At 56.2% G+C, this 25,556-nt stretch overlaps 2 protein-coding genes across 2 annotated transcripts; one reads left to right on the top strand and one right to left on the bottom strand.

The window, feature by feature from the left end:
- Positions 1–7,238: 7,238 nt before the first annotated feature.
- MED11 (mediator complex subunit 11) lies at positions 7,239–10,949 on the bottom strand. The gene is made up of 3 exons (XM_084224463.1): positions 10,599–10,949; positions 9,356–9,486; positions 7,239–7,854 (listed from the first exon to the last, which is right to left on the bottom strand). Exons 1-3 carry the CDS (start codon positions 10,681–10,683, stop codon positions 7,717–7,719), a joined length of 354 nt encoding a protein of 117 aa, XP_084080589.1. The 5' UTR covers positions 10,684–10,949; the 3' UTR covers positions 7,239–7,716.
- Positions 10,950–11,532: 583 nt separating this feature from the next.
- On the top strand, positions 11,533–24,631 carry PELP1 (proline, glutamate and leucine rich protein 1; the record flags this gene model as incomplete). Its single annotated transcript, XM_084224476.1, has 12 exons — positions 11,533–11,697; positions 14,245–14,303; positions 15,541–15,646; positions 17,670–17,819; positions 19,944–20,015; positions 20,138–20,197; positions 22,542–22,692; positions 22,822–22,878; positions 23,194–23,250; positions 23,391–23,447; positions 24,178–24,234; positions 24,561–24,631. The coding sequence occupies exons 1-12, from the start codon at positions 11,560–11,562 to the stop codon at positions 24,629–24,631; spliced, it is 1,035 nt and encodes a 344-aa protein (XP_084080602.1). The 5' UTR covers positions 11,533–11,559.
- Between the last annotated feature and the right edge of the window lie 925 nt (positions 24,632–25,556).

Genomic DNA, 25,556 nt, shown 5'->3' with positions numbered 1-25,556 from the left:
CCTATGGACACCCCATGGATCCCAGCCGGCCCCGGCCAGCGCCAGCCCCAGCGCCTGCAGGCCCCCGTGCGCCATCGCCGGACCTGGGGGCGTTATTGATCGGTATTGATTGGGTATTGATTGTTTATTGATTGGTATTGGTACCCTATTGGTACCCTATTGGTATGTACTGATCTCTATTGATAGCCTATGGACAGCCCACGGATCCCAGCCGGCCCCGGCCAGCGCCAGCCCCAGTGCCTGCAGGCCCCCCTGCGCCATCGCCGGATCTGGGGGATTATTGATCAGTATTGATCGGTTATTGATTGGTTATTGATCGGTATTGGTACCCTATTGGTACCCCATTGATACTCTATGGGTACCCTATGGACACCCCACGGATCCCAGCCGGCCCCGGCCAGCGCCAGCCCCAGCGCCTGCAGGCCCCCGTGCGCCATCGCCGGACCTGGGGGGTTATTGATCGGTATTGATCAGTATTGATTGGTTATTGATTGGTATTGGTACCCTATTGGTACCCTATTGATAGCCTATGGACACCCCACGGATCCCAGCCGGCCCCGGCCAGCGCCAGCCCCAGCGCCTGCAGGCCCCCCTGCGCCATCGCCGGACCTGGGGGGGTTATCGATGAGTATCGATCGGTTATTGATTGGTTATTGATCGGTATTGGTACCCTATAGGTAACCTATGGACACCCCACAGATCCCAGCTGGCCCCAGCCCCAGCACCTGCAGCCCCCGTGCGCCATCGCCGGACCTGCAGAGCCGTTACTGATCAATATTGATCAGTTATTGATAGGTATTGGTACCCTATCGGTACCCTATTAGCCCCCATTGATACCCTATAGGTAACCTATAGACCCCCTATGGATCCCAGCTGGCCCCAGCCCCAGCACCTGCAGGCCCATGCACCATCGCTGGACCTGCAGAGCCATTATTGATCGGTATTGATCGGTTATTGATCCCTATAGAGAACCCTATAAAACCCCATAGAGAACCCTATAGAATCCTATAGAACCCTATAGAACCCTATAGAGACACTATGGAACCCTATAGAGAACCCTATGGAACCCTATAGAACCCTATAGACACACTATGGAGAACCCTATAGAGAACCTTATAGAACCCTATAGGCACCTTATAGAACCCTATGGAACCCTATGGAGACCCTATGAAACCCTATAGAAACCTATAGGGAACCCTATAGAACCTTATGGAACCCTATAGAGAACCCTATAGAACGCTATGGAACCCCACAGAACCCTATGGAACCCTATGGAACCCTATAGAGACCCTATGGAATCCTAGAGACACCTTATAGAATCCTATGGAACCCTATAGAATCCTATAGAAACCCTATGGAACCCTATAGAGAACCCTACAGAACACTATAGAACCCTATAGAACCCTATAGGCACCTTATAGAACCCTATGGAACCCTATAGATAACCCTATAGAGAACCCTATGGAACCCTATAGAGAACCCTACAGAACACTATAGAACCCTATGGAACCCTAATGAACCCTATAGAACCCTATGGAACCCTATAGAGACCCTATAGAACCCTATAGAGAACCCTATAGAACCCTATAGAACCCTATGGGACCCTAATGAACCCTATAGAACCTTATGGAACCCTATAGAGAACCCTATGGAACCCTATAGAACCCTATACAGAACCCTATAGAGAACCCTATAGAACCCTATGGAACCCTATAGAGACCCTATAGAATACTATAGGACCCTATAGAGAACCCTATGGAACCCTAATGAACCCTATGGAACCCTATAGAACCCTATGGAACCCTAATGAACCCTATAGAACCCTATAGAGACCCTATAGATAACCCTATAGAACGCTATAGAACTCTATGGAACGCTATAGAACCCTATGGAACCCTATGGAACCCTATAGAACCCTATAGAGAACCCTATTGAGAACCCTGTAGAACGCTATAGAACGCTATAGAACCCTATGGAACCCTATGGAACCCTATAGAACGCTATGGAACCTTCTGGAGACCCCATGGAACCCTACAGAGACCCCTATGGAACCCCATGGAACCCCCCCGATCAATCCCCGATCGATCCCCATCGATCAATCCCCATCCGTCAATCCCCTCCAGGCCCCCTATTGATCCGGTATCGATCCCCCATCAATCCCCGATTGATCCCCATCGATCCCCATCGATCAATCCCTTATAGATCCCCTCCAGGCCCCCTATTGATCCGGTATCGATCCCCCCTACAGAACCCCAAGCAATCCCTGATCAATCCCAATCAATCCCCATCGATCAATTCCCCTATAGATCCCCCCTAGGCCCCCTATTGATCCGCTATCGATCCCCCCTACAGAACCCCGAGCAATCCCTGATCAATCCCCATCGATCAATCCCTTATAGATCCCCTCCAGGCCCCCTATTGATCCGGTATCGATCCCCCCTACAGAACCCCAAGCAATCCCTGATCAATCCCAATCAATCCCCATCGATCAATTCCCCTATAGATCCCCTCCAGGCCCCCTATTGATCCGCTATCGATCCCCCCTACAGAACCCTGAGCAATCCCTGATCAATCCCTGATCAATCCCCATCAATCAATCCCCTATAGATCCCCTCTAGGCCCCCTATTGATCTGGTATCGATCACCCCTACAGAACCCCGAGCAATCCCTGATCAATCCCCATTGATCAATCCCCATTGATCAATCCCCATCAATCGATCCCCTATAGATCCCCTCTAGGCCCCCTATTGATCCGGTATCGATCCCCCCTACAGAACCCTGAGCAATCCCTGATCAATCCCTGATCAATCCCCCCTCGATCCCCAATCAATCCCCAACCAATCTCCGATCAATCCCCATCGATCAATCCCCTATAGACCCCCTCTAGCCCCGATATTGATCCACTATCGAACCCCCCTACAGAACCCCGAGCAATCCCCAATCAATCCCCGATCAATCCCCGATCGATCCCCATCGATCGATCCCCTATAGACCCCTCTAGCCCTGATATTGATCCACTATCGGTCCCCCTACAGAACCCCAACCAATCTCTCCTCAGTCCCTAATCAATCCCCGATCAATCCCCAATCGATCCCCATCAATCGATCCCCTATAGGCCCCTCTAGCCCCGATATTGATCCGCTATCGGTCCCCCCTACAGAACCGCGATCAATCCCCGATCAATCCCCCCTCAATCCCTGATCAATTCCCGATCAATCCCCGATCGATCCCCATCGATCGATCCCCTATAGACCCCTCTAGCCCCGATATTGATCCGCTATCGGTCCCCCCTACAGAACCCCGACCAATCCCCCCTCGATCCCTGATCAATCCCCAATCAATCCCCGATCAATCCCCGATCGATCCCCATCGATTGATCCCCTATAGACCCCTCTAGCCCCGATATTGATCCACTATCAATCCCCTCTACAGAACCCCGACCAATCCCTGATCAATCCCCACTCAATCCCTGATCAATCTCCGATCAATCCCCATAGATCGATCCCCTATAGACCCCTCTAGCCCTGATATTGATCTGCTATCGGTCCCCCCTACAGAACCCTGATCAATCCCCGATCAATCCCCCCTTGATCCCTGATCAATCCCCCCTCGATCCCTGATCAATCCCCGATCGATCCCCATCGATCGATCCCCTATCGACCCCTCTAGCCCTGATATTGATCCGCTATCGGTCCCCTCTACAGAACCCCGACCAATCCCTCCTCAGTCCCTGATCAATCTCCGATCAATCCCCGATCAATCCCCGATCGATCCTCACTGATTGATCCCCTATAGGCCCCTCTAGCCCCGATATTGATCCGCTATCGGTCCCCCCTACAGAACCCTGATCAATCCCCGATCAATCCCCCCTCGATCCCTGATCAATCCCCCCTCAATCCCCGATCAATCCACAATCGATCCCCATCGATCGATCCCCTATAGGCCCCTCTAGCCCCGATATTGATCCACTATTGATCCCCCCTACAGAACCCCGACCAATCCCTCCTCAATCCCTGATCAATCTCTGATCAATCCCCGATCAATTCCCGATCAATCTCCGATCGATCCCCACCGATCGATCCCCTATAGACCCCTCTAGCCCACAATATTGATCCGCTATCAGTCCCCCCTACAGAACCCTAACCAATCTCTCCTCAGTCCCTGATCAATCCCCAATCAATCTCCGATCAATCCCCGATCGATCCCCACCGATCGATCCCCTATAGACCCCTCTAGCCCCGATATTGATCCGCTATTGGTCCCCCCTACAGAACCCCGATCAATCCCCGATCAATCCCCCCTCGATCCCTGATCAATCCCCCCTCAATCCCCGATCAATCCGCAATCGATCCCCATCGATCGATCCCCTATAGGCCTCTCTAGCCCCAATATTGATCCGCTATCGGTCCCCCCCTACAGAACCCTGATCAGTCCCCGATCAATCCCCCCTCAATCCCCGATCAATCCCCAATCAATTCCCACCGATCAATCCCCTATAGACCCCTCTAGCCCCGATATTGATCCGTTATCGGTCCCCGCTCACCTGCGGGCCCGGCGGCGGCTCCAGGTGGGGTCGGGGCAGGGTGGGGGGGGGCAAAGGTGAGCGCACCTGTTCATAACGGCCGATGACGTCACCGCTGACGTCACCACCACGCCCCTTAAGGGTGACAAAGGCGACAATAAATGGGTGGGGGAGGGGCGGGGGGGGGGGACAAGGGTCAGGGGAGGGGCGGGGACACGCCCGGGGGGGGAGGGGAGGGGTGGGGGAGGGCTCGGGGGAAATCCGGGGGGGATTTTTGGGAGGGATTTGGGGAAATCTGAGGGGATTTTGGGGGGGATTTGGGGTGTCCTGGGGGGATTTGGGGTGTCCTGGAGGGATTTTCAGGGATTTTGGGGGGATTTGAGGAAGTTTGGGGAAAGTTTAGGGGGATTTGGGGGTGATTGGGGGATTTTGGGGGATTTCAGAGAGGATTTTGGGGGTGATTGGGGAGTCCTGGCGGGATTCTGGGGATCCCTGGTGAATTTTGGGGTCTCAGGTGCATTTTGGGGTCCCAGGTGAATTTTTGGGGGGTCCCAAGAGGGGTTTTTGGGGCTCCCGGGTGAATTTTGGGGTCCCCAGGAAGATTTTAGGGACCCCAGGTAAATTTTTTTGGGTCCCCAGGTGAATTTTTGGGGTCCCCAGGTGAATTTTGGGGTCTCCAGGTGAATTTTGGGGGTCCCTCCGCCCCCCCCATTCAAATCCAAACCCAGACGATGACGTCACCTGAGAACAGCCTGGCCACGCCCCAGATGATGATTGACAGAATCCCAACGAGCTGGGCGTGGCTATGTACAAAACCACGCCCACTATTTCCTGGAAAGCTCCGCCCAGTGACGTCATTGGCGCCATGGCAGCCCCGCCCGGGAACGAAACAGAAACCGAAACTTTTGGGGGGATTTTGGGACCCCCCCAAACCCCCCTGGAATCCCCAAAATCCCCCCGGGACCCCTCAAAATTCCCTCAGGACCCCCCCAAATCCTCTCAGGACCCCCCAAAATCCCCCCGGGACCCCCCCAAATTTCCTCCAGGACCCCCAAAATCCCCTCAGGACCCCCCAAATTTCCTCCAGGACCCCCAAAAATCCCTTCAGAACCCCCAAAATCCCACCGGGACCCCTCAAAATTCCCTCAGGACCCCCCCAAATCCTCTCAGGACCCCCAAAATCTCCCCGGGACCCCTCAAAACCCCCAAAAATCCCCTCAGGATCCCCCCAAATACCCAAAAATCCCCTCAGGACCCCCCAAAATCCCTTCAGGACCCCCAAAATCCCCTCAGGACCCCCCAAATTTCCTCCAGGACCACCAAAAATCCCCCAGGACTCTCCAAACCCCTTGGGACCCCCAAAATCTTCCTCAGGAACCCCAAATTTTCCCCTACACCCCAAAATTTTCCCCCCAAATCCCCAAATTTCCCCCTAAATCCCCGAATTTCCCCCCAAAACCCCAAAATTTCCCCCCAAAATCCCCAAATTTCCCCCCAGAACCCCCCAAAAACTCCGACTCCCCTCGAGCTCTCAAGGTCCCTTTATTTGGGGGTGTCTCCAAAGCCAGGGGTGGCACCTGGGGGGGTCTCCAGGTGTGCCCAGGTGTGCCCAGGTGTGCCCAGGTGTTCCCAGAGTGTCTCAGCCCTGTCTCCAAGGTATCCAGTCCCAATAAAATCCCAATAAAATCCCATTTTTCCACATTTTGGTGTCCCAAGGCTGTTCCAGGTGTGTCCCGGCCGTCCTGGCGGTCTGTCCAGGTGTGCCCAGGTGTTCCCAGAGTGTCTCAGCCCTGTCTCCAAGGTGTCCAATCCCAATAAAATCCCAATAAAATCCCATTTTTCTACATTTTGGTGTCCCAAGGCTGTTCCAGCTGTGTCCCACGCTGTCCTGGTGATCCGTCCAGGTGTGCCCAGGTGTGCCCAGGTGTCCTCAAAGTCTCTCAGTGATGTCCCCAGGGTGTCACACCCCATTAAAACCCCAAGAAAATCCAATTTTGGTGTCCCAAGGCCGTTCCAAGTGTGTCTCACGCTGTCCTGGCGATCTGTCCAGGTGTGCCCAGGTGTGCCAGGTGTGCCCAGGTGTGCCCAGGTGTTCCCAGAGTCTCTCAGCCCTGTCTCCAAGGTATCCAGTCCCAATAAAATCCCAATAAAATCCCATTTTTCCACATTTTGGTGTCCCAAGGCTGTTCCAGGTGTGTCCCACGCCATCCTGGCGGTCTGTCCAGGTGTGGCCAGGTGTGCCCAGGTGTGTTCAGGCGTCCCCAGAGTCTCTCAGCGCTGTCTCCAAGGTGTCCAATCCCAATAAAATCCCAATAAAATCCCGTTTTTCCCCATTTTTCTGTCCCAAGGCCGTTCCAGGTGTGTCCCACGTCGTCCTGGCGATCCATCCAGGTGTGCCCAGGTGTGCCCAGGTGTCCTCAGAGTCTCTCAGCGCTGTCACACCCCAATAAAATCCCAATAAAATCCCATTTCCCCCCCATTTTAGTATCCTGAGGCTGTTCCAGGTGTGTCCCACGCCATCCTGGCGATCCATCCAGGTGTGCCCAGGTGTGCCCAGGTGTGCCCAGGTGTTCCCAGAGTCTCTCAGCGCCGTCTCCAAGGTGTCCAATCCCAATAAAATCCCAATAAAATCCCATTTTTCCCCATTTTTCCGTCCCGAGGCCGTTCCAGGTGTGTCCCACGCTGTCCTGGCGATCCATCCAGGTGTGCCCAGGTGTGCCCAGGTGTCCTCGGAGTCTCTCAGCGCTGTCACACCCCAATAAAATCCCAATAAAATCCCATTTCCCCCCATTTTTCCGTCCCGAGGCCGATCCAGGTGTGTCCCACGCTGTCCTGGCGATCCGTCCAGGTGTGCCCAGGTGTGCCCAGGTGTGCCCAGAGTCTCTCAGCAATGTCCCCAAGGTGTCACACCCCATTAAAATCCCAAAAAAATCCAATTTTGGTGTGCCAAGGCTGTTCCAGGTGTGTCCCACGCTGTCCTGGCGATCCGTCCAGGTGTGCCAGGTGTGGCCAGGTGTGCCCAGGTGTGTTCAGGCGTCCCCAGAGTCTCTCAGCGCCGTCTCCAAGGTGTCCAATCCCAATAAAATCCCAATAAAATCCCATTTTTCCCCATTTTTCTGTCCCGAGGCCGTTCCAGGTGTGTCCCACGCCGTCCTGGCGGTCCATCCAGGTGTGCCCAGGTGTGCCCAGGTGCGTCACTGCTCCAGCATGAGCTCGCAGGCGCGGGCCAGCTCGGCCAGGCGCCGCCGGGCGTAGTCCAGGCGGTTCAGGGCCAGCTGGCAGCTCTTGCGCGCCGCGTAGCTCGAGCCCTCGTGGGGCTGCCCCGTGGCCACCTGGACAGGTGAGAGACACACCTGAGGGTCTGGGCTACACCTGGGGGAGCCCAAAAATCCCAAAATCCCACCCAGGGCACTCCAAAACCCCCAAATCCCACCTGGAACAGCCCAAAATCCCAAAGGAATATCACTAAAAACTCACCTGGGCAGGTGAGACACACCTGAGAGTCCGAGGGGATCTAAAAACCCCAAATCCCACCTGGGACAGTCCAAATTCCCACCTGGGGCACCCCAAAACCCCAAGGGAACATTGCTAAAAACTCACCTGGAATGCCCCAAACTCACCTGGGCAGGTGAGAGACACCTGAGAGTCTGGGGTACACCTGAGGGAGCCCAAAAATCCCAAAATCCTACCTGGGACACCCCAAAATCCCAAGGGAACATTGCTAAAAACTCACCTGGAATGCTCCAAACTCACCTGGGCAAGTGAGAGACACCTGAGAGTCTGGGGTACACCTGGGGGAGCCCAAAATCCCCCAATTCCACCTGGGACACCCCAAAATCCCAAATAAATACCATTAAAAACTCACCTGGAGCCACTAAAAACTCACCTGGGCAGGTAAGACACACCTGAGGGTCTGGGCTACACCTGGGGGAGCCCAAAAACCCCCAAATCCCACCTGGGACAGCCCAAAATCCCAAAGGAACATCGCTAAAAACTCACCTGGAATGCCCCAAACTCACCTGGGCAGGTGAGAGACACACCTGAGGGTCTGGGCTACACTTGGGGGAGCCCAAAATCCCAAAATCCCACCCAGGGCACCCCAAAATCCCCAAATCCCACCTGGGACAGCCCAAAATCCCAAAGGAACGTCGGTAAAAACTCACCTGGGCAGGTGAGAGACACACCTGAGGGTCTGGGCTACACCTGGGGGAGCCCAAAATCCCCAAAATCCCACCTGGAACAGCCCAAAATCCCAAAGGAACATCGCTAAAAACTCACCTGGAATGCTCCAAACTCACCTGGGCAGGTGAGAGACACACCTGAGGGTCTGGGCTACACCTGGGGGAGCCCAAAAATCCCAAAATCCCACCCAGGGCACTCCAAAACCCCCAAATCCCACCTGGGCCCAAAATCCCAAAGGAATGTCGGTAAAAACTCACCTGGGCAGGTGAGAGACACACCTGAGAGTCCGAGGGGATCTAAAAACCCCAAATCCCACCTGGGACAGCCCAAAATCCCAAAGGAAAAACTCACCTGGAGCCACTAAAAACTCACCTGGGCAGGTAATAGACACCTGAGGGTCTGGGGTACACCTGGGGGAGCCCAAAAATCCCAAAATCCTACCTGGGACACCCCAAAATCCCAAAGGAACATCACTAAAAACTCACCTGGAATGCTTCAAACTCACCTGGGCAAGTGAGAGACACACCTGAGAATTTGGGGTACACCTGGGGCACCCCAAAACCCCCCCAAACCCACCTGGGACCAGCCTAACCCCCCCCAAATCCCACCTGGGGACCCCCCCAAAGGGCACCTGGGGCTGCCAGGCCTCACCTGTGTCAGGTAGCGGATCTGGGCCGAGAGCTCCGCCTCCACCTTGGCCACGGCGGCACCGAACTGGGCGGCCTGACGGTCCAGGTGTCGCTCCTGGGGCTTCTCCTTGGACAGCTCCAGGATCACCGAGCCTGGGGACACACCTGGGTCACACCTGGGCACACCTGGGGCACACCTGGGGCACACCCAACCCACCCCTGACGGTCCAGGTGTCGCTCCTGGGGCTTCTCCTTGGACAGCTCCAGGATCACCGAGCCTGGGGACACACCTGGGTCACACCTGGGCACACCTGGGGCACACCTGGGGCACACCCAACCCACCCCTGACGGTCCAGGTGTCGCTCCTGGGGCTTCTCCTTGGACAGCTCCAGGATCACCGAGCCTGGGGACACACCTGGGTCACACCTGGGGCACACCTGGGGCACCTGAGATACACCTGAGATACACCTGGGGGCTCCTGAGATACACCTGGGACAGCTGAGATACACCTGGGCACACCTGGGGCACACCTGAGATACACCTGGGCACACCTGGGTATACCTGGGGCACACCTGAGATACACCTGGGCACACCTGGGTATACCTGGGGCACACCTGAGATACACCTGGGCACACCTGGGTATACCTGGGGCACACCTGAGATACACCTGGGCACACCTGGGCACACCCAACCCACCCCTGACGGTCCAGGTGTCGCTCCTGGGGCTTCTCCTTGGACAGCTCCAGGATCACCGAGCCTGGGGACACACCTGGGTCACACCTGGGCACACCTGGTCACACCTGAGATACACCTGGGCACACCTGGGGGGGTCTGGGGCATACCTGGGTCACACCTGGGCACACCTGGGGGCATCTGAGATACACCTGGGGGGGTCTGGGGCACACCTGGGTCACACCTGAGATACACCTGGGCACACCTGGGTACCCCTGGGGCATACCTGGGCACACCTGGATAAACCTGGGGCCTACCTGGGCACCTCTAGACCCCTCCCCGTGACCTCTTACCCCATTCCGGGCTCTCCCATTGGTCCCTTGAAAGTCACCTGAGCTTTGACCCCGCCCCTTTTAGCCCCGCCAATCATCGCCTCCAATCCCCGCCCACCATCACCATGGCAACTAAAGCCACGCCCACTCCGGACCCGGAAGTGCCGCCCCGCGCTCCCCAAAACACCGCGGCCCCTCCCCCTCCCACCGCGCCCCTCCCTCTCTGCGCAAGCCCCGCCCCTTTCAGGAGACTCCGCCCACCTGCGCTGTGCAGGGAGGCGCCGATTTCGCGCTCCAGCTCCTCCAGCGCCCGCAGCCGCTCGTTCGCCACCCCGAACCCCGCCATGCCGCCCGCGCCGCTTCCGCCTCCTCTCGGCCCCTCTTCCGGTCCCGTCACCAATGGCAGCGCGGGGTTCCGATCACGTGACAGGAAGCGCCCGGCAGGAGCCGCTCTAGGCGGAACTCAGTGGTGGCGCCGCCCCCTACAGCGGCCGCTCTGCGTCATCTCGGTGGTTTTGGGTCCTCCAAGATTGTTTAGCGTCAGAAAATCGCCCAAAATCCGCTCCAAAACCGCGCGGAATCGCCTCAAAATCACTCCCAGCTCCGTCACAACGGCTTGTTCACCACAAAGGCAGCACGGCGTCCTCGATCCCCCTCAGACTGAGCTCCGGAGGCGAGACGGAAACGCAATAGGAGGGGTTTGGAAGGCCTTTAATCCGTTTTAAAGCGTTCCACTCCAGGCCACGCCCCTCATTGTCTTTTTTAGCGGGTTTTAAAATTCAGGCCACGCCCCCTCATTGACTTTAATTGAAGTAATTTCCTCGACGAGGCGCCTCTTCACCTTTTATAGATGCAGTTATATTCAGGCCCTGCCCCTCATTGCCTTTTACAGACCTGATTTGCCCCGTGCCCGCTTCTCTTGTCTTCTTGTCTTTTCTTGTCTTTTAATATAATGATTCCAACAAGGCCACGCCCCCATTGCCTTTTTTAGAGCACTTTTATGCAGGCCAGGCCCCTAATTACCTTTTATAGAACTAATTTTCATTAGACCACGCCCCTAATTACCTTTTATAGACGCGTTTTTCTTTAGGCCGCTCATTTATTTTTCCTTTTTTAGCGCTGCTCCCGAAGCCCCGCCCACTCCCCCTCACGCAGGCCCCGCCCCCGTTTTTCCCGCGCTGTGACGTCATCGGAGCGCGCCGGGGAAGAAGCCGCGGCAGCCATGGCGGCGGTGGCGGCGCCGCGGGCCCCTCCGGCCGCGCCGCTGCTCGAGGCGCTCTCGGCGCTCTCGGCGCTGCCCCCGCACCGCGGGGCCCTCCCGGGGATCGTTCGGGGGCTCCGCGACAGCGCCGGGACCCAGGTACGGGCCCGGGAGGGGATCCCGCCCTCAGGGGGGGCGGCCCCGCCTCAGAGAGGGAGAGGGGCCCTCAGGGGTTGGCGGGAAACGGGATCGCCTCAGGGGGGGGAATCCCTGAAAAACGGGATCTGACCCCAAAAAATGGGATCTGACCCCAAAATACGGGATCGCCTCAGAGGGGGGAATCCCTAAAAAACGGGATCTGATCCCCAAAATACGGGATCTGACCCAAAAAATGGGATCTGACCCCAAAATACGGGATCGCCTCAGGGTGGGGAATCCCTAAAAAACCGGATCTGACTCAAGAAATGGGATTTTACCCCAAAATCCCGGGATTTGACTGCAAAAAGGGGATCGCCTCAGGGTGGGGGAGAGGCAAAAAAACGGGATCTGACACCAAAAACGGGGAACCCCAAAAACCGAGGTCGCCTCAGGGGTGGGAAATCCTAAAAATCGGGATCTGACCCAAAAAATGGGATCTGACCCCAAAATACGAGATCGCCTCAGGGGGAGGAATCCCTAAAAAATGGGATCTGACCCCAAAATACGGGATCGCCTCGGGGGAAAGAATCCCTAAAAAACCAGATCTGACCCAAAAAAAAGGGGTATGACCCCAAAATACGTGATCTGACCCCAAAATACGGGATCGCCTCCGGGGTGGGAAACCCTAAAAAACCGGATCTGACCCAAAAAATGGGATATGACCCCAATATACGGGATCGTCTCAGAGGGGGGGAAATCCCTAAAAAACGGGATCTGACCCCAAAAAACGGGATCTGACCCCAAAAAACGGGATCTGACCCCAAAAAACGGGATCGCCTCCGAGGAAAGAATGCTTAAAAAACCGGATCTGACCCAAGAAACGGGATCTGACCCCAATATACGGGATCACCTCGGGGGAAAGAATCCCTAAAAAACCGGATCTGACCCCAAAATATGGGATCGCCTCAGAGGGGGGGGAAATCCCTAAAAAACGGGATCTGACCCCCAAAATGGGGAACCCCAAAAACGGGATCGCCTCAGAGGGAGGGAAATCCCTAAAAAACGGGATCTGACCCCAAAATACGGGATCTGACCCCAATATACGGGATCGCCTCAGGGTGGGGAGTCCCTAAAAAACGGGATCTGACTCAATAAATGGGATTTTACCCCAAAAAACTGGATCTGACCCAAGGAATGGGATTTTACCCCAAAAAACCGGATCTGACCCCAAAATACGGCATCGTCACGGGGGAAAGAATCCCTAAAAAACGGGATCTGACCCAAAAAACGGGATCTGACCTCAAAAAACGGGATTGCCTCAGGGGTGGGAAACCCTAAAAAACCGGGATCTGACCCCCAAAATGGGGAACCCCAAAAACGGGATCGCCTCAGGGTGGGGAACACACAAAAAAAACGGGATCTGACCCCAAAAACGGGGAACGCCAAAAACCGGGATCGCCTGAGGGTTTGGGATCGGGAACCCCAAAAATTGCGATCTGACCCCAAAATCTGGGCTCCTGGCAGGGATTGGGATCTGACCCCAAAATCCCCCCAAAAAATGGGGAACCCCAAAATCTTGGATTACCTTCGGGATGGGGAACCCCAAAACCCGGGGTTTGACCCCAAATCCAGGCTCCCCTCAGGGATTGGGATCTGACCTCAAAATCCGGGATCTGACCCCAAAAATGAGGAGCTCCAAAAACTGGGATCTGACCCCAAATCCAGGCTCCCCTCAGGGATTGGGATCTGACCCCAACATTCAGAATCTGACCCCAAAAATGGGGAACCCCAAAATCCCGGGATCTGACCCCAAATCCGGGCTCCCCTCAGGGCCCCTCCCCAGGGCCCCTCCCCCACCCTCCCACGTGATTTCTGGTCACTCTCAGCTGACCCTTGACCCCCCCCGTGACCCCTTGGGGACCCCCAGGTGACCCCCAGCGAGCGCTGACCCCTCCCCGGCCACGCCAGTGACCTTGAGTGACCACTGAGTGACCACTGAGTGACCACTGACTGACCACTGACTGACCCCTGACTCTGAGTGACGTTGAGTGACCCCTGGGTAACCCCTGAGTGACCCTGAGTGACCACTGAGTGACCCCTGAGTGACCTTGAGTGACCCCTGACTCTCAGTGACCCCTAAGTGACCCCTGACCTTTGAGTGACCCCTAAGTGACCCCAGAGTGACCCCAGACCCTGAGTGACCCTGAGTGACCACTGAGTGACCTTGAGTGACCCCTGACCGACTATTGAGTGACCCCTGACTGACCCCAGACCCTTGAGTGACCCCCTGACCCCTGAGTGACCCCCAAGTGACCCCTGGGTGACCCCTGACTGACCTTTCAGTGGCCTTTGAGTGACCCCTGACCTTTGAGTGACCCCTGACTGACCCCTGACCCTGAGTGACCCCTGACTGACCATTGAGTGACCCCTGAGTGACCCCTGACCTTTGAGTGACCCCAGAGTGACCCCTGACCCTGAGTGACCCCAGAGTGACCCCTGACCCCCGAGTGACCCCTGGCTGACCCCTGGCCCCTGGCTGACCCCCGCTGACCGCTGCCCCTCCCCCAGGCCGCCCTCGGGGGTCTCCTCGGCGTCACCAGCGCCCGCCTGGGCTCCATGAAGACGCGGTGAGTGACAGCTCCGCCGGCCAATCACGGCGCAGGGCCCGCCCCTACCGTCCCCTCATTGGCTGCTGCTGTGGGATGGGTCAGGGTGGGGTTAAAACCAATGGGAATGCAGGGTGGAGGCGGGGCCAGCTCAGTAGCCAATGGGAATCGTTCTCTGGGCTGCTATTGGATGCAGAGGAGCCAATCAGGGGAGGTTTTGGCTGTGGGAGGCAGAGCCAATCAGGAGGTGGAGGTGTGGTTTTGTAGCACCTTCTGATTGGCTGATTTGTTGGGGTCAGGCTTTGATCAGCCAGTCAGATGTTTGTGTTGTTGCATAACTAATTAGGGTGGGTGTGGCTTTTCTGTTAGTGGCTGCTGGGTGTGGGGTGGGCATGGTTTTGTCCCAGCCAATCAGATTCCATGTTAGAGCCATGCCCTACTCTGACCTGCCCTTGTAAGGAAAGTGGGTGGGGCTTGGACCTCTCAGCAGCCAATCAGGATGTGGGCAGGCCCAGAGTGGGCGTGGCTTCATCCCAGCCAATCAGATTCCTTGTCAGAGCCATGCCTTCTTCCAGGCTCCCCTTGTAAGGAAAATGGGCGGGGTTTGGCTTTCTCAGCAGCCAATCAGAGTTGTGGGTGGGCCCAGAGGGGGCGTGGCTTCATACTCCACCTGTGAGCCACGCCCCGCTCTGGCATTCCCTTATAAGGAGAGTGGGTGGGGCTTGGAGTTCCCATCAGCCAATCAGGGCTGTGGGGCGGGGTCGGGCGTGGCAGGGTGTGTTTGTGGGCGTGTCCCGGCTCAGCCAATGGCGTTGCAGCTTCAAGGGGCTGTGGGGCGTGGCAGGGCGCGTCGGTGGGCGTGTCCCGGCTCAGCCAATGGCGTTGCAGCTTCAAGGGGCTGTGGGGCGGGGTCGGGCATGTTGGTGGGCGTGTCCCGGCTCAGCCAATGGCATTGCAGCTTCGAGGGGCTGTGGGGCGGGGTCGGGCGTGGCAGGGTGTGTCGGTGGGTGTGTCCCGGCTCAGCCAATGGCGTTGCAGCTTCGAGGGGCTGTGGGGCGGGGTCGGGCGTGTCGGTGGGCGTGTCCCGGCTCAGCCAATGGCGTTGCAGCTTCGAGGGGCTGTGGGGCGGGGTCGGGCGTGTTGGTGGGCGTGTCCCGGCTCAGCCAATGGCGTTGCAGCTTCGAGGGGCAGTGGGGCGGGGTCGGGCGTGGCAGGGTGTGTCGGTGGGCGTGTCCTAGTTCAGCCAATGGCGTTGCAGCTTCGAGGGGCTGTGCCTGCTGTCCCTGCTGGTCAGCGAGAGCCCCAGCGAGGCCTTCCAGCAGCACTGCCTGGGCTGGCTCCGCCTCCTGCAGCACCTGCTCCAGGTGAGCGCACCTGGGCACACGTGGGAGGGCACCTGGGATACACCTGGGACACACCTGGGGACACCTGGGGACACCTGGGACACACCTGGGATACACCTGGGATACACCTGGGGACACCTGGGACACACCTGGGATACACCTGGGATACACCTGGGGACACCTGGGACACACCTGGGGACACCTGGGACACACCTGGGATACACCTGGGTACACCTGGGATAGAGCTGGGATATACCTGGGCACAGCCGGGATAGACCTGGGCACAGCTGGGATACACCTGGGCACACCTGGGGACACCTGGACACACTTGGGATACACCTGGGCACACTTGGGATAGACCTGGGATACACCTGGGCACAGCTGGGCACACCTGGGATACACCTGGGGGCATCTGGGCACAGCTGGGGGGGCACTTGGAGGAAATCCGGGCACACCTGGGGCACCTGGGCACACCTGGGATAGAGCTGGGTACAGCTGGGATACACCTGGGCATAGATGGGTACACCTGGGATAGAGCTGGGAAACACCTGGGCACAGCCGGGATACACCTGGGCACAACTGGGCACAGCTGGGATACACCTGGGCACACCTGGGGACACCTGGACACACTTGGGATAGAGCTGGGCACACCTGGGATACACCTGGGCACAGCTGGGCACACCTGAGATACACCTGGGGGCATCTGGGCACAGCTGGGGGGGCACTTGGAGGAAATCCGGGCACACCTGGGGCACCTGGGCACACCTGGGATAGAGCTGGGTACAGCTGGGATACACCTGGGTACACCTGGGATACACCTGGGCACACCTGGGATACACCTGGGCACACTTGGGATAGACCTGGGCACACCTGGGGACACCTGGACACACTTGGGATAGACCTGGAATACACCTGGGCACAGCCGGGATACACCTGGACACAGCTGGGGACACACCTGGGGACACACCTGGGCACACCTGGGGACACACCTGGGGACACATCTGGGCACACCTGGGCACACCTGGACACACCTGGGGACACACCTGAGCACACCTGAGCACACACCTGGGCACACCTGAGCACACCTGAGCACACACCTGGACACACCTGAGCACACACCTGGGCACACCTGGACACACCTGGGGGAGTTCAGGGTTCAGGGTGGGGAGGGTCCCACACCCCATTTTTGACCAATTTTCACTTTTTTGGGGGTGTTTTGGGCTATTTTGATGGGATTCATTCCGGGGGGGGTCTCTCTAATTTGGGGAGGGGTCCTGACGATTTTTGGGGTCCCCCCCAGTCCAGGGACCCCTCCTCAAGATGATCCTGGGGGTATTTTGGGGGGTCCCACACCCCATTTTTGACCCATTTTTTGCCATTTTTTTGAGTTTTTTTTTGGGGTTTTTGGGGTTGTTTTAAATGGGGGAATTCTGGGGGGTCTCTCTAATTTGGGGAGGGGTCCTGATGGGTTTTGGGGTCCCCCCCAGTCCCAGGACCCCCCCTCAAGATGATCCTGGGGGTATTTTGGGGGTCCCACTCCCCATTTTTGATGGATTTTAATGATTTTTGGGGGATTTTTTCAGGGTTTTTTGGCCTATTTCAGTCAGGACAATTTTGGGGGGCTCTCTCTAATTTGGGGAGGGGTCCTGACGATTTTTGGGGTCCCCCCCCAGTCTCAGGATCCCCCCTCGAGGTGATCCTGAGGTTGTTTTGGGGGGTCCCACACCCCATTTTTGACCCATTTTTGCCTTTTTTTTGAGTTTCTTTTAGGGGTTTTTGTGGTTGTTTTAAATGGGGGAACTCCGGGGGGGTCTCTCTAATTTGGGGAGGGGTCCTGACAGTTTTGTGGTCCCCCCCAGTCCCAGGACCCCCCCTCAAGATGATCCTGAGGTGTTTTGGGGGTTCCACACCCCATTTTTTGTGCATTTTCACCATTTTTTTTGAGTTTTTTTCAGGGATTTTTGGGGTCGTTTTAAATGAGGGAACTCCGGGGGGTCTCTCTAATTTGGGGAGGGGTCCTGACGATTTTTGGGGTCCCCCCCAGTCCCAGGACCCCCCTCCCACGGTGGCCCTGGGGGTGTCGGTGCTGCGGGAGCTGCTGCGATTCTCGGCGCAGCTGCCGGAGCTGGCGCGGGACATCGGCACCAACCACATCCCCGGCATCCTCACCTCCCTGCTGGCCCTCAGGCCCGAGGTCTGGGGGCTCGAATTGGGTCTGGGGGCTTCGGGGGGGGGTCGGTCTGGGGGGGTTCTGGGGGGAAAATGGGGTTAAAATTGGAAAAAATGGGATTAAAATGCAGAAAAAAGGGATTAAGATGGGAAAAGTAGGATTAAAGTCGGCATTTAAGGGGTTAAAGTGGGACGAGAAAGAGTTAAAATGGGTCTGGGGGCTCGAATTGGGTCTGGGGGCTTCGGGGGGGTCGGTCTGGGGGGGTTCTGGGGGGGAAATGGGGGGGAATGGGAAAAAATGGGATTTAAATGGTAAGAATGGGATTAAAATGGAATGAAAGGGAAGCTGAAGGGGTTAAAATGGGAGCAGAAAGGGTTAAAATGGGTCTGGGGGCTCGAATTGGGTCTGGGGGCTTTGGGGGGGGTCGGTCAGGGGGGGTTCTGGGGGAAAATGGGGTTAAAATTGGAAAAAATGGGATAAAAATGGGATTTAAGTGGAAAAAATGGGGACTGAAGGGGTTAAAAAGGGCTTAAAATGGGTTTTAAATGGGCTTAAAATGGGTCTGGGGGCTCGAATTGGGTCTGGGGGCTTCAGGGGGGGTCGGTCTGGGGGAAAAAGGGGGAAAAATTGGATTAAAATGGGGTTTAAGTGGAAAAAATGGGGACTGAAGGAGTTAAAAGGGGCTTAAAATGGGTCTGGGGGCTCGAATTGGGTCTGGGGGCTTTGGGGGGGGTCGGTCTGGGGGGGTTGTGGGGGGTAAAGGGGGGAATATGGGGAAAAAACTGGATAAAAATGGGATTTAAATGGAAAAAATGGGGACTGAAGAGGTTAAAAAGGGTTTAGAATGGGTTTTAAATGGGCTTAAAATGGGTCTGGGGGCTCGAATTGGGTCTGGGGTTCGAATTGGGTCTGGGGGCTTCGGGGGGGGTTGGTCTGGGGGAAAATGGGGGAATATGGAGAAAAAAACTGCATTAAAATGGGATTTAAATGGAAAAAATGGAGACTGAAGGGGTTAAAAGGGGCTTTAAATGGGTCTGGGGGCTCGAATTGGGTCTGGGGGCTTCAGGGGGGTCTGTCTGGGGGCGTTCTGGGGGGAAAATGGGAAAAAACTGGATTAAAATGAGATTTAAATTGAAAAATGGGGACTGAAGGGGTTAAAAAGGGCTTAAAATGGGTCTGGGGGCTCGAATTGGGCCTGGGGGCTCGAATTGGGTCTGGGGGCTTCGGGTGGGGTCGGTCTGGGGAGGGATTTTGGGGGGAATTTTTGGGATTTCCGGGAATTTTGGGCCCTCAAGAATTTGGGGAGGGGTCGGAGGGATCCCAAATAATTTGGGGAGGGGTCGGGGGATCCCAGATAATTTGGGGAGGGGTCTCTCTGAATTTGGGGAGGGGTCTCCATCAATTTGGGGAGGGGTCCCAGCTCATTTCCCCCTGCAGTCTCCACCCTGGATGGGATTTGGGGGGGATTTTTGGGGGGAATTTTTGGGATTTCCGGGAATTTCGGGACTTCAAAAATTTGGGGAGGGGTTGGGGGGTCCTGAATAATTTGAGGAGGGGTCTCCATCAATTTGAGGAGGGGTCTCTGTGAATTTGGGGAGGGGTCTCATCCCCTTTTCCCTCCCTAAGTCTCTATGCTGGATGATTTTTGGGGGGAATTTTTGGGATTTCTGGGAATTTTGGGCCCTCAAGAATTTGGGGAGGGGCCGGGGGGTCCCGGATAATTTGGGGAGGGGTCTTCCTGAATTTGGGGAGGGGTCTCAGCCCATTTCTCCCCCCCAAGTCTCTACCCTGGATGATTTTTGGGGGGAATTTTGGGGATTTTTGGGAATTTTGGGCCCTCAAGAATTTGGGGAGGGGTCGGAGGGATCCCAAATAATTTGGGGAGGGGTCGGGGGGTCCTGAATAATTTGGGGAGGGGTCTCTGTGAATTTGGGGAGGGGTCTCAGCCCCTTTTCCCTCCCCAACTCTCTACGCTGGATGATTTTTGGGGGGAATTTTTGGGATTTCTGGGAATTTTGGGCCCTCAAGAATTTGGGGAGGGGTCGGAGGGATCCCTAATAATTTGGGGAGGGGTCGGGGGGTCCTGAATAATTTGGGGAGGGGTCTCTGTGAATTTGGGGAGGGGTCCCATCCCCATTCCCCCCTCAGTGCGAGCTCTCCACGCTGGAAGGGATCAAGTCCTGCCTCTCCTTCTACCCCGGCGCCTGCGGCTCCATGAGGGTGAGACCCCCCCCCAATTCCATCCTGGGGGGTCCCTGAGCCCCCTCCCCAATTTGGGAGAATTTGGGGAGGGGTCCCGAGCCCGGGACCCCCCAAAATCTCCCCAAATTCTCCCTCCCCAGGGGAAGCTGGCGGCGCATTTCCTGTCCCGCATCGACAGCGAGAGCCCCCGGCTGCAGCAGGTGGGGACCAAAATTGGGGATTTTGGGGATTTTTGGGGATTTTTGGGTGGAATTTGGGGATTTTTTTGAGAAATTTTGGGATTTTTGGGGAGAATTTGGGGATTTTGGGGGGAATTTGGGGATTTTTGGGGGGGAATTTGGGGATTTTTGGGGGGAATTTGGGGATTTTTTGGGGGATTTTGGGGGGAATTTGGGGATTTTGGGGGAATTTTGGGGATTTTTTGGGGGATTTTTGGGGGGAATTTGGGGTTTTTGGGAGGGATTTGGGGATTTTTTTGAGAAATTTTGGGATTTTTGGGGGGAATTTGGGGATTTGGGGGGATTTTGGGGATTTTTGGGGGGGAATTTGGGGATTTTTTTGGAGGATTTTGGGGGGAATTTGGGGATTTTTGGGGGGAGTTTTGGGGGGAATTTGGGATTTTTGGGGAATTTTGGGGGGGTTGCGGGAATTTTGGGGGGAGTTTGGGGGAATTTGGGAATTTTGGGGGGAATTTTCAGGGATTTTTGGGGGGAATTTGGGGATTTTTTTGGGGACTTTGGGGGGAATTTGGGGATTTTTGGGGGGGATTTTGGGGGAATTTTGGGGGATTTTTGGGGGGAATTTGGGGATTTTGGGGGGGATTTTGGGATTTTTTTGAGAAATTTTGGGATTTTTGGGGGGAATTTGGGGATTTTTGGGGGGATTTGGGGGATTTTTTGGGGGATTTTTGGGGGGAAATTGGGGTTTTTGGGGGGGATTTGGGGATTTTTTTGAGAAATTTTGGGATTTTTGGGGGGAAATTTGGGGATGTTGGGGGCATTTTGGGGGATTTTGGGGGGATTTTGGGGGGAATTTGGGATTTTTGGGGGATTTTGGGGGGGTTGCGGGAATTTTGGGGGGAGTTTGGGGGAATTTGGGAATTTTGGGGGGAATTTTCAGGGATTTTTGGGGGGAATTTGGGGATTTTTTTTGGGGACTTTGGGGGGAATTTGGGGATTTTTGGGGGGGGATTTTGGGGGAATTTTGGGGGATTTTTGGGGGGAATTTGGGGATTTTGGGGGGGATTTTGGGATTTTTTTGAGAAATTTTGGGATTTTTGGGGGGAATTTGGGGATTTTTTGGGGGATTTGGGGGGATTTTTGGGGGCAACTTGGTGATTTTGGGGGATTTTGGGGGGAAATTTCAGGATTTTTTGCAGGGAATTTGGGGATTTTTGGGGGGAATTTGGGGATATTTGGGGGAAATTTGGGGATTTTTGGGGGCAATTTGGAGGTTTTGGGGGGAATTTGGGAAATTTTGGGTGGAATTTGGGGATTTTTTGGGGGATTTTAGGGGGAATTTGGGGATTTTGGGGGAATTTTGAGGATTTTTTGGGGGGAATTTGGGGGTTTTTGGGAGGAATTTGGGGATTTTGGGGGAATTTGGAGATTTTTGGGGGAATTTGGAGATTTTGGGGGGAATTTTGGGGATTTTGGGGGGGGATTTGGGGGATTTTTGGGGGGAATTTGGGGATTTTTGGGGAGAATTTGGGGATTTTGGGGCAGAATTTGGGGATTTTGGGGGGAATTTGGACGATTTGGGGGGGAATTTTGGGATTTCGGGGGGTTCTGGGGCGGTTTCTGGGGGTTTTCGAGGGCCCTGGATCAGAATTTTGGGGTCCCAGCCCCATTTTTGGGGTCCCAGCACCGTTTTTGGGGTTCCTGACCCCATTTTTCTCTGTTTCCAGCTGGCCTGCGAGTGCTACACGCTGCTGTTGGCACTGGGCTGGGGCTCCTGGGGCTGTTTTTGGGGGATTTGGGGCAGTTTTGGGGGGTCCTGGGGTGGTGTCTGGGGGTTTTCAAGGATCCTGGATCAGAATTTTGGGGTCCCAGCCCCATTTTTGGGGTTCCTGACCCCGTTTTTGGGGTTCCTGACCCCGTTTTTGGGGTTCCTGACACCATTTTTTTGTGTTTCCAGCTGGCCTGCGAGTGCTACGTGCCGCTGCCGGCGCTGGGCTGGGGCTTCTGGGGCAATTCTGGGGGATTTTGGGGGTTTCTGGGGTGGTCTCTGGGGGTTTTCAAGGATCCTGGATCAGAATTTTGGGGTCCCAGCCCCGTTTTTGGGGTTCCTGACCCCGTTTTTGGGGTTCCTGACCCCGTTTTTCTCCGTTTCCAGCTGGCCTGCGAGTGCTACGCGCTGCTGCCAGCGCTGGGCTGGGGCTTCTGGGGCCGTTTTGGGGGGATTTTGGGGCAGTTTTGGGGGGTCCTGGGGTGGTCTCTGGGGGTTTTCAAGGACCCTGGATCAGAATTTTGGGGTCCCAGCCCCGTTTTTGGGGTTCCTGACCCCGTTTTTGGGGTTCCTGACCCCATTTTTCTCCATTTCCAGCTGGCCTGCGAGTGCTACGCGCTGCTGCCGGCGCTGGGCCGCGGTTTCTCGCAGGGGCTGCGGCACACGGAGTGCTGGCACCAGCAGCTGCAGGGGGTGCTGGCCACGCTGCACGGGCTGCTGGGGGCCCTCTTCGAGGGCTGTGAGACTGGTGAGGGGTACTGGGGGGATTTGGGGTGATTTGGAGGGGATTTGGGGTGGTTTGAGGGGGATTTGGGGTCATTTGGGGCAGATTTGGGGGTGATTTGGGGTCATTTGGGGGTGATTAGGGGTGATTTAGGGGTGCTGGCCACGCTGCAGGGGCTGCTGGGGGCTCTCTTCGAGGGCTGTGAGACTGGTGAGGGGTTCTGGAGGGATTTGGGGTCATTTGGGGGGGATTTGGGGTGGTTTAGGGACGATTTGGGGTGGTTTGGAGAAGATTTGGGGTGGTTTTGGGGTGATTTAGGGGTGATTTAGGGGTGCTGGCCACGCTGCAGGGGCTGCTGGGGGCCCTTTTTGAGGGCTGTGAGACTGGTGAGAGGCCCTGGAGGGATTTGGGGTCATTTGGGGGGGATTTGGGGTCATTTGGAGGGGATTTGGGGTGGTTTGGGGGAGGTTTGGGGTCATTTGGAGTGGGTTATGTGGGATTTTGGGGATTTTTGGGGTGATTTAGGGGTGCTGGCCACGCTGCACGGGCTGCTGGGGGCTCTCTTTGAGGGCTGTGAGACTGGTGAGAGGCCCTGGAGGGATTTGAGGTTTTTTGGGGGGGATTTGGGGTCATTTAGGGGGGATTTGGGGTCATTTGCAGCAGATTTGGGGGTGGTTTGGGGGGGATTTGGGGGGTATTTGGGGTGATTTGGGGTGATTTAGGGGTGCTGGCCACGCTGCACGGGCTGCTGGGGGCTCTCTTTGAGGGCTGCGAGACTGGTGAGGGGTCCTGAAAAAATTTGGGATTATTTGGGGGGGATTTGGGGTCATTTGAGGGGGATTTGGGGTGGTTTAGGGGCGATTTGGGGTCATTTGGGGGGGATTTGGGGTGGTTTGGGGTGATTTAGGGGTGCTGGCCACCCTGCAGGGGCTGCTGGGGGCTCTCTTTGAGGGCTGCGAGACTGGTGAGGGGTCCTGGAGAAATTTGGGATTTTTTGGGGGGGATTTGGGGTCATTTGTGGGGGATATGGGGTGGTTTGGGGGGGATTTGGGATTATTTGGGGGCGGATTTAGGGTGATTTGGGGGGCATTTGGGGTGGTTTGGGGGGTTTGAGGTGGTTTAGAGGGGATTTGGGATCGTTTGGGTGGGATTTGGGGTCATTTAGAGGGGATTTGGGGTGGTTTAGGGGCGATTTGGGGTCATTTGGGGCAGATTTGGGGTGGTATGGGGGGGATTTAGGGGTGATTTAGGGGTGCTGGCCACGCTGCAGGGGCTGCTGGGGGCTCTCTTTGAGGGCTGTGAGACTGGTGAGAGGCCCTGGAGGGATTTGGGGTCATTTGGGGGGGATTTGGGGTCATTTGGGGGGGATTTGGGGTCATTTGGAGGGGATTTGGGGTCATTTGGAGGGGATTTGGGGTCATTTGGAGGGGATTTGGGGTGGTTTGGGGGAGGTTTGGGGTCATTTGGAGTGGGTTATGTGGGATTTTGGGGATTTTTGGGGTGATTTAGGGGTGCTGGCCACCCTGCAGGGGCTGCTGGGGGCTCTCTTCGAGGGCTGTGAGACTGGTGAGGGGTCCTGAAAAAATTTGGGATTATTTGGGGGGGATTTGGGGTCATTTGAGGGGGATTTGGGGTGGTTTAGGGGCGATTTGGGGTCATTTGGGGCAGATTTGGGGGGGATTTGGGGTGATTTAGGGGTGCTGGCCACGCTGCACGGGCTGCTGGGGGCTCTGTTCGAGGGCTGTGAGACTGGTGAGGGGTTCTGGAGAAATTTGGGATTTTTTGGGGGGGATTTGGGGTCATTTAGGGGGGATTTGGGGTCATTTGTGGCAGATTTGGGGGTGGTTTGGGGGGGATTTGGGGGGTATTTGGGGTGGTTTGGGGTGATTTAGGGGTGCTGGCCACGCTGCACGGGCTGCTGGGGCCTCTGTTCGAGGGCTGTGAGACTGGTGAGGGGTTCTGAAAAATTTTGGGATTATTTGGGGGGGATTTGGGGTCATTTGAGGGGGATTTGGGGTCATTTGGGTCAGATTTGGGGTCGTTTGGGGGTGGTTTGGGGGGATTTGGGGTGATTTAGGGGTGCTGGCCACGCTGCACGGGCTGCTGGGGCCTCTGTTCGAGGGTTGTGAGACTGGTGAGGGGTTCTGAAAAAATTTGGGATTATTTGGGGGGGATTTGGGGTCATTTGGGGCTGATTTGGGGTGGTTTAGGGGGGATTTGGGGTCATCTGGGGGGGATTTGGGGGGGATTTGGGGTGGTTTAGGGATGCTGGCCACCCTGCATGGGCTGCTGGGGGCTCTCTTCGAGGGCTGCGAGACTGGTGAGGGGTCCTGGGGGGATTTGGGGTCATTTGTGGGGGATTTGGGGTGGTTTAGGGGCGATTTGGGGTGGTTTGGGGAAGATTTGGGGTGGTTTTGGGGTGATTTGGGGTGATTTAGGGGTGCTGGCCACGCTGCACGGGCTTCTGGGGGCCCTTTTTGAGGGCTGTGAGACTGGTGAGGGATTCTGGAGGGATTTGGGGTCACTTGGGGGGGATTTGGGGTCATTTGAGGGGGATTTGGGGTGGTTTAGGGGCAATTTGGGGTCATCTGGGGGGTATTTGGGGTGGTTTATGGGTGATTTGGGGGGGGATTTGGGGTGATTTAGGGGTGCTGGCCATGCTGCACGGGCTGCTGGGGGCCCTGTTCGAGGGCTGTGAGACTGGTGAGGGGTTCTGGAGAAATTTGGGATTTTTTAGGGGGGATTTGGGGTCATTTGTGGGGGGATATGGGGTGGTTTGGGGGAGGTTTGGGGTCGTTTGGAGAGGTTAATGTGGGATTTGGGGTGGTTTAGGGGTGATTTAGGGGTGCTGGCCACGCTGCAGGGGCTGCTGGGGGCCCTTTTTGAGG

This window comes from Fringilla coelebs (assembly GCF_963513975.1).
Source record: "Fringilla coelebs genome assembly, chromosome: 38".
Taxonomy (NCBI): Eukaryota; Metazoa; Chordata; class Aves; order Passeriformes; family Fringillidae; genus Fringilla; species Fringilla coelebs.
This window is presented reverse-complemented; position numbering and strand designations above follow the sequence as displayed.

Excerpts from the sequence above, each read along its gene's own strand:
- MED11 (XM_084224463.1), bottom strand. The coding sequence starts at position 10,683 with ATGGCGGGGTTCGGGGTGGCGAACGAGCGGCTGCGGGCGCTGGAGGAG. Across the intron at positions 9,487-10,598 it reads CGCCTCCCTGCACAGCGCAG|GCTCGGTGATCCTGGAGCTG; the intron begins GTGGGCGGAGTC and ends GTGTGTCCCCAG. Across the intron at positions 7,855-9,355 it reads AGATCCGCTACCTGACACAG|GTGGCCACGGGGCAGCCCCA; the intron begins GTGAGGCCTGGC and ends TCACCTGTCCAG.